Source organism: Mobula birostris, chromosome X (assembly GCF_030028105.1).
Source record: "Mobula birostris isolate sMobBir1 chromosome X, sMobBir1.hap1, whole genome shotgun sequence".
NCBI lineage: Eukaryota > Metazoa > Chordata > Chondrichthyes > Myliobatiformes > Myliobatidae > Mobula > Mobula birostris.
This window is the reverse complement of record NC_092402.1, coordinates 78746076-78761356: the sequence shown is the minus strand read 5'-3', so window position 1 is coordinate 78761356 and position 15281 is coordinate 78746076. Positions and strand designations below refer to the sequence as shown.

Sequence of the window (15281 nt, the reverse complement as noted above, 5' to 3'; positions counted from 1 at the left end):
AAACACCATGCCTATCGCTGTTAAGTTGGAGTCTGAAACCAGGTGGAGTGCAAGGACAGAAGCAGTGAAGCCTGTCAACAAGTACCTTGAGGAGATACTTCAAGTTCTCCAGGACATGATAGACAATGAAAACGAGACCAGTGAAACAAGAAGTGATGCAAGGCAGCTGTACAACCGCATGTTGAGTTACAATTTCTGATTTTGCTAGGATTTTGGAACAAAGTACTCACTCGCATTGACCGTATTCAAAAGAGGCTGCAGGATCCTAGCATGAACTTCCATGATGCTGCCCTGGATTTGAAAGCCCTCCAAGATCATTTTTATGATGAAAGAGAAGTGTTGGTCAGTGAGTCACTCAAAGAAGGAGTCGGTCTCTGTCAAGAGTGGAATATTGAAGTTGAAAGACATCAGAGACGAAAGAAACGAATGGCTAGTGAGAACTCGAGAGACGCTGGGTTAACAGCTAAGGAAGAAATGGAAAGAGTCATGAAGGAAACACTCGACCGTCTTCACAGAGAAATGGACGAAAGGTTTGCACGACACTGACGCCAAGTTTGGGTTCCTTCTCGATGTCGAGGGACTGTGTTACGGCGCCGACTGTAACGACCTAAAGAAGAAGTGTGAAACTTTGGGTGAATTGTACAGCTCTGATATTGATGGACAGCAGCTGTATGAAGAAATTTTGGATTGCAGAATGTTGCTATCAAAGCAAGTCAACATGAAAATATCAAGACCTGAAGAGCTTCTTGAACTTATTGTTCAGTATGGAGATGAGTGTCTTCCCCAATCTTTGCATTGCTATTCAGATAATGCTAACCATCGCAGTTTCCATCGCCAGCTGAGAGAGATCATTCAGCAAGTTAAAACTAATACTTCCGTATTTGAGAGCCTCCACGGATCAAGGCAGGCTCTGTGATCTTGCTCTGCTGAGTGTAGAAAGAGAAGAAACTGAAAAAACTGACTTTGATCACATCATAGACCAACTTGCATCAGTGAAAGCAAGGAAGGTGCAGTTATAATTTTCATGTAGTGCCATAATTTGTGAATTAAAAGACTAATGAGCTTGACTTGTATTTTTGAGCTGATATTATGGTAAAGTTATCTAAAAGATGGGTGTCAGATGTTTGGACTAGGGCACAATTTCAGTGATTGCCATAGGCACTATTTTCCGTAGATATGCCCCTGCCTACATTTCAGGGTGGTTTTCCAAATTGTTTTTGAACTGTTGATGACAGAAAGAAACACATACACTCTGTAGATGGAGGGAAGGGTGTCATTATGCATGAAACAACCTAAAATGTTCTACAACCATCCAATGCAATCTCCACGCTGGGGTTTTGTATTTGGCTCATTAGGGTAATTCACATTTAGTCAGGCATCTGTCAATGTTTTAGAACTTGAGTTTTTCAACTTTAACTGCAAAAACATTCCAAAGACCTACTTATTTTTTAAACTGATTAATATCTGCTTGGCAAAATATTTCATGAAAATCTTGCATCTCACTTTGGAGAATATGGCTTTGAATATGAAGATATTGTGCACAATCTAAAACCAGTCCACATTTGTTCATTGAAATAGGATCCATATGGAAAAGTGCCTGATGGTCAGCATGGATACAGTGGACTGAATGGCCTTTTCTGTGTCTATAACTCTTTGAGATTAAAAATCCAGGATAGTAAAAATACCAGGATTAACTGACATTTGAATACAAACATTATCACTACTGTTACTCGTTTAGTGGCTGTTTACCCTTATGGCCAATAACTGACTCATTTGCTTGCTGCAACACTTAACGTTGCTGAACAGTGATGTTAACTGAGATAACTCACCTAAACTAGATCAAAAATAAATGCAAAAGAACTCAAGCATCTGTGTTAATCAGGCGACGCGGCATTCTGTCTCACCAACTATTCTGTTCACAAGACCATAAGAAATAGGAGCAGAACTAAGCCATTTGGTCCATTGAGTCTGCTTTGTCATCCAATCATCATGGCTGATCTATTTTCCCTCTCAACCTCATTCTCCTGCCTTCTTGCCCTGATTAATCAAGAACCTATCAACCTCCACGTTAAATATACCCAATGTCTTGGCCTCCACAGCCGTCTGTGGCAATGAATTCCACAGATTCACCACCTTCTTTCTAAAGAAATTCCTCCTCACCTCTGTTCTAAAGCAACGTTCTTCTATTCTGAGGCTATGCCCTCTGGTCCTAGACTCTCCCACTATAGGAAACATTTTCTCAACATCCACTCAATCTAGATAATTCAATATTCGATGGGTTTCCATGAGATCCCCCTCATTCTTCTAATCACAAGTACAGGCTCAGAGCCATCAAATACTTCTCATACATTAATTCTTTCATTCCCGGGATCATTTTTGTAAGCCTCCTCTGGACCCTCTCCAATGCCAGCACATTGTGCACTAAAACTCCCAAGACCCATTTCTCTCCTCCTTTCAGCCTGAATCCCACAATGGGAATTCCCTCCACTGCTTCACATGACATCACATAACACTGCACTGTCTGCAATGGTTGGTCACTGAAACCAGGTATTAGGCTGAGGTGTAAAGACACAAGCAGCTGCTCCACTCTCAACGAGGTGGAGACACTTGTTCCTACACGAGTCTGTCAGCAGAGGGCAATGTTGCCCACATGTTGTCAATACTGTATGGTCAAGAGCATTCAGTGGCTGGTTACAGGTATGGCAATGGTGACACTGTTCCAGTTACATGCATTAATTACCTTTACTGCAAAGAGCTTATTATGTAGTCTTCACAAACACCAACTGCTGACCTAGGAATTTGCAGGAAAGAGATGAGACGGAGTCATGGCTTGAGTCAAGGATCAGAGTCAGGCCAGGACCGTGGTCAAGGGTTGGATCAGGGAGTGGGGGTAGAGTCTGAGTGTCTGGGAAGCAAAGAGTGGATAAGGACCTGATGGTCATAATCAATGCTGGAGGAATAGAGGCATTGTATGGTGGACGAGGCGAAGTGGGAGAGCCTTGAGCATGTAGTTTTTGGCCTAAGCTGGGACTTCTCAGGGGCGTGAATTTACAGAGTGTGCCAACCAACAGGCACATCCAACAGCACACAGCAACTTCCAGGGCAACATTCCCAATGCATCTGATCTGGAAAAATTGTCATTGGTCCAGCAACATTCATTGCTGATTTTTACAGAAAACTGCAAGCTCAATCAAAAATCACTGGTCATGCTTCACCCAGGAAACTTGCCATTCTTAGACACCTAATGTGGAGAAGCAGTAATGAAAATGCATGTGCTGCAAGAGGACGGATCAATACAGTAACTGATGGAACCGATGAGAATGAGATACGAAGTAATGCCCAAGTGGGCCTAGATAGCATCAAAACCAAGGGAGATATTGCAAAAGCAAGGAGTGTGTGATTAAGTAGCACATTCAGCACCGTAGAGTTAAAATTAATCAAAAGTGTTATGTAACCAACAGACAGGACATGTTAAAAGATATTTTTACAATTCATTGTGAGCACAGCTCCCATGCAGGTTTAGGAGATGCATCTGTAAGTCCATAAAACATAGTAAGTCCATAAAACATGATCAGAATTAGGCCATTCAGCCCATCAAGTCTGCTTCATCATTCAATCATGGCTGATTTACACATTATCCCTTTCAACTTCATTCTCATGCTGATCAAAAACCTGTCAACCTCTGCTTTAAAAGATACCAAATGACTTGGCTACCACAGCCATCTATGACAATGAATTTATCAGATTCACCATCTTCTGGCTGAAGAAATTCCTTGTTCCACTGTGCCTTGTAGCCAATAAAGCTCTTTCAGCATGTAATCTCTGTAACACAGGTTGAACTGCAGCAAATTTACATAGAGCAAGCTACACATCTCCCAATCACTCCATGTCACCGAGAAAATTTCACTGAGATAGTAAGTCCATAAAACATGATCAGAATTAGGCCATTCAGCCCATCAAGTCTGCTTCATCATTCAATCATGGCTGATTTACACATTATCCCTTTCAACTTCATTCTCATGCTGATCAAAAACCTGTCAACCTCTGCTTTAAAAGATACCAAATGACTTGGCTACCACAGCCATCTATGACAATGAATTTATCAGATTCACCATCTTCTGGCTGAAGAAATTCCTCCTTATCTCTGTTCTAAAGGGTCGGCCTTCTATTCTGAGGCTGTGACCTCTGGTCCTAGACTCCCCCACTATAGGAACCATCTTCTTCGCATCCACTTTATCTAGCCCTTTCAATATTCTGTAGGTTACAATGAGATCCCCCCTCATTCCTCTAAACTTCAGAGAGTACAGGCCCAACACCATCAAACACTTCTCATACATTAACTCTTGCATTCCCAGGATCATTCTTGTGAACCTCCTCTGGATCCTCCCCAATGTCAGCATATCTTTTTTTTCAGATAAGTGGCACAGAATTGCTCACAATACTCCAAGTGCGCTCTGAGCAATGTCTTCTAAAGACCCCGTATTACATCCTTGTTTTTATATTCTAGCCCTCTCAAAATAAATGCTAACATTGCATTTGCCTTCCTTACCATTGACTCAGCCTACAAGTTAAACTTGAGGGAATCTTGCACAAGGACTCCCATGTTGCTTTGCAATTCTGATTACTGAATTTTCTCCCCTTTAAGAAAATAGTCTACGTTTTTACTCCTTCTACCAAAATGTATGACCAGACACTTCCCTACATTACATTCCATCAGCCACTTCCTTGCCCATTCTCTTAATCTAAGTCATTCTGAAAACTCCCTGCTTTCTCAACAGCACCCACCTCTCCACCTATCTTTGTTTCGTGCACAAACTTGGTCACAAAGCCATCAATTTATTCATCCAAATCATTGATATATAATATGAAAAGTAGCGGTCCCAAAACCACAAGTCACTGGCAGTTAATGAGAAGAGGCTCTCTTTATTTCCATTCTCTGCCTCCTGCCAGTCAGCCAATATTCTATCCATGCTAACACCATGGGCTCTCATCTTGTTAAGCAGCCTCAAGTGCTGCATCTTGTTAAAAGCCTTCTGAAAATCCATTTACACAACATCTAAAGATTCTCTTTTATCCATCTTGCTTGCTCTTTCCTCAAAGAATTCCAGCAGATTTGTCAGGTAAGATTTCCCCTGAAGAAAACCATGCTGACTTTGGCCTACTTTATCATATACCTCTAAGTACGCAGAAACCTCATCCTTAATAATGGACTCCAACATCTTTCCAACCACTGAAGTCAGGCTAAATGGTCTATAATTTCCTTTCTTTTGCCTCCCTCCCTTCCTAAAAAGCGGAGTGACATTTGCAATTTTCCACTCCTCCAGAACCACTCCAGAATTCAGTGATTCTTGAAAGATCATTACTAATCCCTCCACAATCTCTTCAGGCACATTCTTCAGAATCCTGGACAGACTGATGTTACTAATCACTGACATCCTCACACTGACGGGACTGCAATCATGAACGTTCTCTTGCTGACGAACAGAAGACGAGATAAAGCTCACAATTTTTAGATTGATTGGCCACCGTAAGCTGGCCGCAGTGTGTCGATGAGAGGTAGAATCTGGGAGGAGTTAGTAAAAATGTGAGGAGAATAAAAAAGTGATTATTTACAATGAGTGTAAATGGGAGGTTGATGGTCAAGGTGGGCTCAGAGGACTGAAGGGGCTGTTTTCGTGCTGTATCTCTATCAATCGTACAGCTTTATGACTGGACCTTTATCAATCTTACATCTTTATGACTCGAACTTTATCAATAATGAGAAATAGAGCTCTCAATTTCTCCAAGAAGCCTGAGTCATCACAAGGACTGAAATCTTTTCAGTGTTTGCCCTTTTGTTATTGCTGTGAATGAGTCTATTTCCAATTAGTAGCTGTGCCTGCTCGAGCACTTTCAGCTTGGCTATCCCCTCAGCAATCATGCTGATCAATTGATCTTTCACTTGCTGAGCAACCACAGTGATTAAATGCAACCCACTAAGGCAGGGCCAAGACTCAGCCAATCAAACAAAAAACAGTGAATAAGCGACTCTAAACCTGAACAGATTAGTGTGTAAAACATTGAGGCTGTTAGAAATATGAAATAAAACAGAAACGGCTGAAAATACTCGGCAGGTCAGGCAGTACCTGTGGCGAGAGGAGGAGGCTCAAATGACCTTTGTTCAGGAGGGCCTAAAACCACGAGATCAAGCTCTTTCTTGCTGCCTTAGTGTTTGACACAGCATCCATACTTCATGCCTGTCAACTGGAACTGTTAAATGTCAAGTTTAATCTTTAATCCTTTCTCCGATTAGTGCATGTGGTTATGTGCTGCAGATGTCAAATCATAGGAGATAGAAGCAGGAGAAGGCCTTAGAGTGAGTTAGGGTCATAGGGTCATACAGCATGGAAACCGGCCCTTCGGCACAACTCATCCTACCTGAGCTGGTTTCCATTTGCCCGTGATTGATCCATATTCCCTCAATCCTTCCTACCCATTAACCTGTCCAAATTATCTTTAAACGCTGTAACTGTACCCACTTCTACCACTTCCTATGACAGTTCATTCAACATATCTACCACCCTCCATGTGAAAAATTAGCGCCACAGGTTCCGTTTCAATCTTTCCCCTCATCTCAAACCTTTACTATGAAGTGTGAGACTCCCCTACCCTGGGAGGAAGACTATGACTATCCACCTTATCTTTGTCCCTCATGATTATACAAAGACTATGCAAAAGTCTTTGGCAATGGCGAGGGCAGAGTGCCGTGGGAGGGGTGTGGAACAGGTGGCAGAGAAGGAATGCCAGGGGCGGGGATTGGCATTGGTGCAGACACACCCAGCCCTGGGACACCAGGCGAGGTCATTTGATCCCAAACAATTGGTTTATTGATCATTACAGAATGTCTCTTCACTGCTTCCCACTTTGTCCCCTCTCCCTATTACTTTTCCCAACCATGATTCCCCTCTCCCTGCCCCCTTCCCACTCTCATTCCACAATAGAGACCCATATCAGAATCAGGTTTATCATCACTCACATGTCATGCAACTTGTTTATTTTGCAGCAGCAGCGGTACAGTACAATACATAAAATTACAACGGTACTGTACAAAAGTCTTAGGCACTCTAGCTATATATATCTGTCTAAGGCTTTTGTACAGTACTGTACTTACCTTCATGAGGCCACCCCTCTGCCTCTTTCTAGCTGGTCTAGTGCCGAGGGAGTTGATCAAGGTTTCCCCTTAAATCGACATTATCAGAGCAGAATATTTGGGCTTGGCAGTTACTCTTCATGGGAGCTTCCACTTTCATGACACTACCATAGTGACAACACCTCATAGGCTGAAACCTAGTCCAGATGAAGGGTGTTGACCCAAAACATTGACAGTTCATTTCCCTCCACAGATACTGCTTGGCCTGCTGAGTTTCTTCAGCAGTCTGCTTATTGCATCTTACGTTTCATTCAGGATAGATCACAGTTCTCTTGATATCCAGCCCAATATCAACCCTTCAGCCACTAGTAACCCAAAACTGATTCAGTATGCATGCAAGGAAGTGGAGCAGAAATGAATAGACTGCAGCTGGGTTCATTTTGAACTCTTCTTAAGAATGCAAGTTGCTTTGAGGGTTTATCAATGGAACAATGGAAAAAATAAACATTATTAGAGCAATATCATTCCAAGACATTCTATTTTGTTTCATCTGAAGACAGCCAAAGGTATCAACAACCAAGCTCTAATCTAATGGGAGGGTTGTCTCATTACAAGCTACCAACTTTACTTAGGAAAATACAACACAGGCACCTTCAAGTTCAAGTTAAATTTTATTACACTTACATGACCAAACAAAACAAAGTTCCTCTGCACAACATATATCACACACAGCACATAAGCCAAAATATTATGTTATAAATATGTTAATAAAATATAATTCACGTAGTATAACGCATGTAGTAAAGCACAGCACGGGTAAACAGTAAAGATCTCGCTGTCCTAGTGATGAGGCTTCAGTGGTGGCAGGGTATCCATTAGTCTGAGGGACGATGCTATTTTCCAGTCTGGCTATCCTAGTCCTGATGCTTCTGTACCCCCTTCCAGACGGTAGTTGGTCAAAGAGATTGTGGGATGGGTGGGAGGGATCTTCAACAATGCTTTAGGCTCTTCATATACAATGCTCCCAGTAAATGTCAAGTCAAGTCAAGTCACATTTTACTGTCATTTAGACCATAACTGTTGGTACAGTACACAGTAAAAATGAGACAAAATTTTTCAGGACCATGGTGCTACATGAACAATACAAAAACTACACTGAACTACGTAAAAAACAACACAAAACTACTCTAGACTACAGACCTACCCAGGACCGCATAAAGTGCACGAAACAGTGCAGGCATTGCAATAAATAATAAACAAGACAATAGGCACAGTAGAGGGCAGTAGGTTGGTGTCAGTCCAGGTTCTGGGTATTGAGGAGTCTGATGACTTGGGGAAAGAAACTGTTACACAGTCTGGTCGTGAGAGCCCGAATACTTCAGTGCCTTTTGCCAGATGGCAGGATGGAGAAGAGTTTGTATGAGGGGTGCGTGGGGTTCTTCATAATGCTGTTTGCTTTACGGATGCAGCATGTGGTGTAAATGTCTATAATGGCGGGAAGAGAGACCCCAATGATCTCCTCAGCTGACCTCACTATCCGCTGCAGGGTCTTGCGATCCGAGATGGTGCAATTTCTGAACCAGGCAGTGATGCAGCTGCTCAGGATGCTCTCAATACAACCTCTGTAGAATGTGGTGAGGATGGGAGGGTGGGAGATGGACTTTTCTCAGTCTTCACAGAAAGTAGAGACGATGCAGGGCTTTCTTTGCTATGGAGCTGGTGTTGAGGGACCAGATGAGATTCTCCACCAGGTGAACACCAATAAATTTGGTGCTCTTAACGATCTCTATGGAGGAGTTGTTGATGTTCAGCGAAGAGTGGTCACTCTGTGCCCTCCTGAAGTCAACAACCATCTCCTTTGCATGGCGGGGGGATCCCCAGTGATCCACTCGGTGGTTTTTACCATCCTCTGTAGGATCTTGCAGTCCGATGCCTTGCATCACAGAACAATGCAGCCAGACAGGACTCTCTCGACGGTGCTCCTGTAGAAAGTTGTTAGAATGGGGGCAGGGAGCCTTGCACGCCTCAGTCTCCTCAGAAAGTGTAGACACTGCTGAGCCTTCTTGACTCACAAGGAGATGTTGTGGGTCCAGATTAGATCATCCGTTTTGTGCACACCAAGGAACTTTATGCTCTTCACTCTCTCCGCAGCAGAGCCATTGGTGTGCAATGGAGAGTGGGTGACCTGAGTCCACAATCATTTCTTTTATCTTGTCCATGTTGAGACTCAGGCTGTTGATCTCACACCATTTGACAAGCCTCTCACCCTCCTCTCTGTATGCCAACTCATCACTGTTGATGATGAGGCCGACCACTGTAGTATCATCAGCAAACGATGATGTGGTTTCAGCTGGATCTGGCAGTACAGTCGTAAGTCAGCGGTGTGAACAGCTGTGGGCTGAGCATACAGTCTTGGGGGGGGGGGGGTCACCAGTGCTCAGCGTGTTGGAGCTTGAGATGTTGTTGCCAACTCAGACTGACTGGGGTCTTTCCATCAAGAAGTCCAAGATCCAGTTACAGAGAGGGGTATTGAGTCCCAATGAGGACAGTTTACCCACCAGCCTCTCAGGAAAGATGGTGTTAAACACCAAGCTGAATTCGATGAACAGTATTCTGGCGTACGAGGCATCATTTTCTAGGTGGGACAGGACAGAGTGGAGGGCCAAGGCTAAGGCATCATCAGTGCACCAGTTTGAGCTGTAGGTGAACTGGTCCAATGTGATCCATCGCCAGCCACTCAAAGTACTTCATGATTGTTGAAGTCAACACTGGGCCATAATCGTTTAGGCCAGTTCCATTGCTCTCTTGGGCACTGGAATGATGGTGACTGCCTTGGAGCTTGCAGGATCAGTGGCCTATTTCAGAGATATAAAAGATATCCGTTAAGACCTTTGTTAGCTCGGCCACACCGTCCAGCCCTGCAGCTTTGCATGGGTTTACCCTGGCTATGGTCCTCTGCACCTCGACTATGGCCAAAGAGGGTGCCTGTTCCTCCTCAATGTCACATAATTCAATTGGACAAATCGTGCATAGAAAGCATTCAGCCTATCAGGAAAGGAGGAGTCAGGGTGGACTTGTAATTGGTTATAGTTTGTCTACCTTGTCACATGTGGCGTGTGTCCCTGGTGTCAAAATGGATTTTCTGTGAGTACTCACACTTTGCCTTCCCAATGGAACAGGAGAGTGTGGCTTTGCTTACCTTAGAGTCATCTAAAGGCAGTGTCCTGATCCCTCAGCAGTGTACAAACCTCTGCAGTCAGCCACGTAATGAGGGCGTAGAGGGACCACCCCCCTACGCTGAAACAAACCCACACCCACTCTCCACGATCTCGGCAGTTAACGCGCATGCAGAACAGTGGGGACAGTTGGCCTCCACATCCCATTTGTTAACTGTGACTAATGTAAAGGTAATGGAATCATTGACAAGTGTCAGGCATCAGCTAAAGCTCATTCCAGAGGTCAAAGATCAAGAACCACTCCCTGTCCACCAAAGCCATCTGCTGTATTTTATTCTTTAAAAATAGCACAAGGGTCTGAACAGCACAAGGGTTCTAAATGCAGAATGCGTGGGCGGTGCACACACTCTCAGCGTTTCAGACAGATAACTTGGAAGCTAATCATTCCAATCATTAACAGCCTGCAACTGTGACAACTGGTCCAGAGTGATTGCAAAAAGCAACACACCACTACAGCCTGGAACCTCTCCAAATGAACTACAGAATATCAGAGGGATTTGTGCTGCTTCTCTCCTTGCCAGGTTGAAAGTGCAATGTGCTGTACAATTGCTAATTACCTTTTCTTATCCCACATCCTCTTTACAAAGGCCGATCGCTGTTTGATATTCAATCTTCTACATTATGATTAGTTTACAAGGCAGCGAAGTGTGGCTGGGGCAGATGCAGTGGAATGGTTAGAAGCCACAGTTCATCAGAAGGTTACTCACTTGAGATTGAGACACAAAAACTCACTCGATCCAGAGTGAGTTGACAGGACAGGGTTTATATGTACTTCTGGAACAAGGGTGCTGAGGTGTACCCATCCACACTATAGTCAGGTCTATTGCACTGGGCTGAACTGATCAATGATGAACTTCCTATGTTCATTGTGGAACAACAAATTTTCACATCATTTATGTTACTGATGATAAATCAGAATCTGATTCTGAGATGCTGAAGCAGCAATCTGTTAACTTGGACATTAGAGACTTCATGTCAACATTGTCAACACCTTATTTCACCAAAACTGAATAATTCATCATGGGTCTTGGGCTGCCAGGGTCTGCATTTACCAATAAAAGAAACAGATTCCCATTTCAAAAAAAGCCCATTGGCTGTAAGGCTTAATTGGACACACATCATGGAGTGGAACAGGGAAGCAGCAGGCCACTTGGCCCATAGGATCTGTTCTGACTCTTTTTCATCACACCTACCTGCTTTATCCCCAGGTCCCTGCCATTGATTCCTTGCTCAAAAAGTCAAAAGTTCAAATTGCCATCTTTCCCTTACAGCACAGATGTAGACAGCCTATCGCTAAGGCCTCGCTGGTCTAGTGGAAGTTCCAACCTGAAACTGGCATGACAAGTTATTTGCCTAGTTAGTTGGACACTCCTCCTGGTGCCCCTCCTCCTTCCTTTTTCTCCTATGGTCCACTCTCCTCTCTTATCAGATTCCTTCTTCTCCGTCCCTTGACCTTTCCCACCCACCTGGCTTCACCTATCACCTTCCAGCTAGTCTCCTTCCCATCCCCCACCTTTTTACTCTAGCATCTTTCCCCTTCCTTTCCAGTCCTGAAGAAGGGTCTCAACCCAAGACATTGACTGTTTATTCATTTCCATAGATGCTGCCTGACCTGCTGAGTTCCTCCAGCATTTTGTGAGAGTTAGATATTAATGCCTGCTTTGCCCTGTTGGAAGGGGCACTTTAGAAGGGTGAGGTATTAGTGTAATTCAATACCATGATTAAACCACATGCACACCAGTGTGAGTGTTGAGATCTGCCTCCCACCCACTCTGCTTTGGAATATATAGCGGTCAGCAATGGTTGAGTAAAATTAAGCTTGAACTGAACAGATGAAGCCTTCTCCTACTTGCATCACGATCTGCAGTGCAGGAAGTGCACAGAGACAGGACACACAAAGCATTTTAAACATGAACATTATCACAGCCAAGTATAAACTGTAAACACTTGAGCATACCAAAATATGTTTAATAAATATTGGTGGAGATGCTATCTTGTGCACACACTGACAGATAAGACTCCTACCTCTTTGAAGTTCTCAAAAGCTGCAAGGATGATGTCATGTCCCCCTCGCACCAAGCACACTGCGGCCAACAACTCCAACACCAGCGCCTTCGTCCTGCAAGTGGAAGAAAGGGTAAACCTCCAATCATATTACAAACAGACTGGGCTTCCCGCAAGTTCAGGGCATACTAAGATAACAAGATAGCAAGTCAGTGACAGATGTCTACAAGGAGCTTTCTCAAAAGCACCCACTGTTTGATGACAAGGCTGGTATTTCTTGCCTGCTGCACTCCGGTAGTTGTTAATGGTCTCCAGCCCAGTCTGTGTGAAGACACACCATGTTACAAACAAAAAACTTTCACTCAAAATGTCTTATTTTTCAAATTTTATTGAGACATAGAGGCCCTCCTGGCCCTTCAAGCTGTGTCACCCTACAATCTCGGATTTAACCCTAGCCTAATCATGGGATAATTTACAGTGACGAATTAACCTACCAACTAGTACGTTATTGGACAGTGGGAGGAAACTGGAGCACCTGGAGGAAACCCACGCAGTCACGGGAAGAATGTAGAAATTCCTTACAGACAGTGGTGGGAATTGAACTCCGGTCACTGGTACTGTAAAGCATTGTGCTAACCACTATGCTACCATGCCGTCATTTTTAAAATTTCACCGTGGAAGGCTCTGAGATTCAATTCCAGATCCAGGAAACGAGATTGGTTCAATCCTGTTACTTTAAGACTTGGAATTAGTTAAATCCCAATGCTGAGAGACCTGGAATTGGTTGAATCCCAGAGCTAGGTGGCCTGGAATTGGTTGCATTCCAAATCTAGGAGATATTGGATTGGTTCAATCCAGAGACTGGAGACCTGAGATTAGTTCAGTTTGACATCTGGAAAATGTGAGATTGCAATATACATTGGCTTTTGTATCACAATGGTGCAGATCATATTTTCACCATTTCTTACCTTGCATTTTTATTGTTCAAACTGAGGGTGATTTCGTTCACACATTGCTCATGTTCCATCACCAGGGTGAAACCAGACTAGAAAAGGAATCAAGCACAGACCAACAGTGACTGCCAGCATTGAGGAATACAATGTTACAATATTGCTGATGTTGGATATTAAAATAAAAACAGCTGGCCCTTCTAATACTCAGTAAGTCAATCAGAGCATGGAATGAGATAATTTGGATTACATTCTTAGAATCCCTGCCAGTAGGGAAGACATAAAACATGTTGTAATAGATTTAGTCAAGTCAACTTTCATATTCATGTAACTGAGCTGAGGATGATTTCACAGTAATTCACAAGTGTTTCAGATATTCATTTCAGTTTCATTTTAGGGCTGGGGTGTAATGTTTTTAAACTATGGCTTGGGAACCTTTCATTGGCTCACTTCCCACATTATGTACTGTGGCAGTTAGGAAGTGCCAACGTTGACCTGGAGTTATGGCAGCAGATCTGCAGTTGTGGTCTCCCCAGAGATAACTTACTTAGTATTAGTTGGCCAACCTGGAGCTGGTGGCCAATCAGCCAGAGGCTCTCATCAAAGTTCTATATATATATATATAAAAACCTGTGTATTGTGGTTGATGCTGCTCTCTGCATTTCTTCCTGAGTTGTCATGTGCAAGAACCCGGGGCGAGGTAGACAGAGTACAGGAAACTCAGCATCTCACAGAACCACATCATGCATGGATGCTGCACTGCCCAAGCATCCAAAGCCCAAGCATCAGGATGTAGCTCACGGAGATCAAAGACCAGATGAAAGACAGCGAGGCTAGCAGCATCTACTGAAAGAGCACTTTTGAAGAACACCTCAATCATGACCCTTGGTTCCATTCTGTAGTAGACCATCCAACACCTCAGAGTAACAAGGGGCTGTATGTTAACTAAAAACCGCAAGGCCTTGGAAGCAAATACTACAGCTACTGAAGTTCTAAGGGTTGGTGGTGCAGGACAGCAGAAACAATGTCAGAGCCTCATTCTCTCCTATTTGAGAAGAGGAGGACATAGCTGAGAACCTCTAACACCATAATCAGGACTATCCAGAAGAAAGGAGACAAATATGATAGTGGCGACAGAGAGGTCGCCTTGCTGTGTGCCAAGGGAAATACCATCTCAAGACTCCCCTTCAGCAGCCACCCCGATCCCACCATTCCTTCACTGACTGAGGAGCTGGTCCCAAACCACAGCGTGGATCAGTCCACTTGAAGACATAATGGATCTTGTCTCCAGTACATGACAACTCAGGAAGAAGTGCAGAGAGCAGCATCAACCACAATACACAGCCTTTTTTTAAAACTTCTCTAAACCTATTTTTACCAGCAGACACATTTCTATGAGAACAAGGCTTAGGCTACTAAAATATTACATCTGGTCAGTCTTGCTGTATGCTTCCGAAACCTGGACTATCACACCAGAACTCCAAAGAAACTTAGAAGCAACAGAAATGTGGTTTCTTAGAAGAATGCTGAAAATATCATATAGAGATAGGGTAACTAATGACACAGTCCTCCAACATGCCCATACAAAAAGATCTTTAATGAGAACATTAAATGAGAGGAAACTTAAATTCCTGGGCCATGTCATCAGAAAGGGAGAAATAGAATGCCTTACATTACAAGGCCGTATGCCTGGGAAACGCAGAAGAGGAAGGCAAGGAAGAAAATATATGGACACTGTGAAAGAACTAACAGATCTAAGTGTGCAAGATATCATTGATGCTGCATGGGATCATTTGATGCAGAAAGCCACGATCGCCCAAGAGTGTAACGCGCAAGGCACATGAAGAAGAAGAAGAAATCCTTTGACAATGTTAATCGAGAGGGACGAAGAAGCATCCCTTGTAACGAAGCTGCCTGGAGAAGTTCATCTTTAGCTTGTGCATACAACTGTATCCTTAAACA

The 15281-nt window shown here is 43.5% G+C and overlaps 1 protein-coding gene across 2 annotated transcripts in view; it reads right to left on the bottom strand.

The window, feature by feature from the left end:
- Positions 1–15281, bottom strand: part of LOC140191789 (formin-like protein 1) — a 223123-nt gene that overhangs the window by 67898 nt on the left and 139944 nt on the right. For both annotated transcript variants that reach the window (XM_072249548.1, XM_072249549.1), the window contains 2 exons: positions 13338–13414; positions 12391–12484 (listed from right to left, as the gene is read on the bottom strand). In XM_072249548.1, the coding sequence (XP_072105649.1) occupies positions 12391–12484; positions 13338–13414 (171 nt within the window). The remainder of the gene's footprint in view (positions 1–12390; positions 12485–13337; positions 13415–15281) is intronic.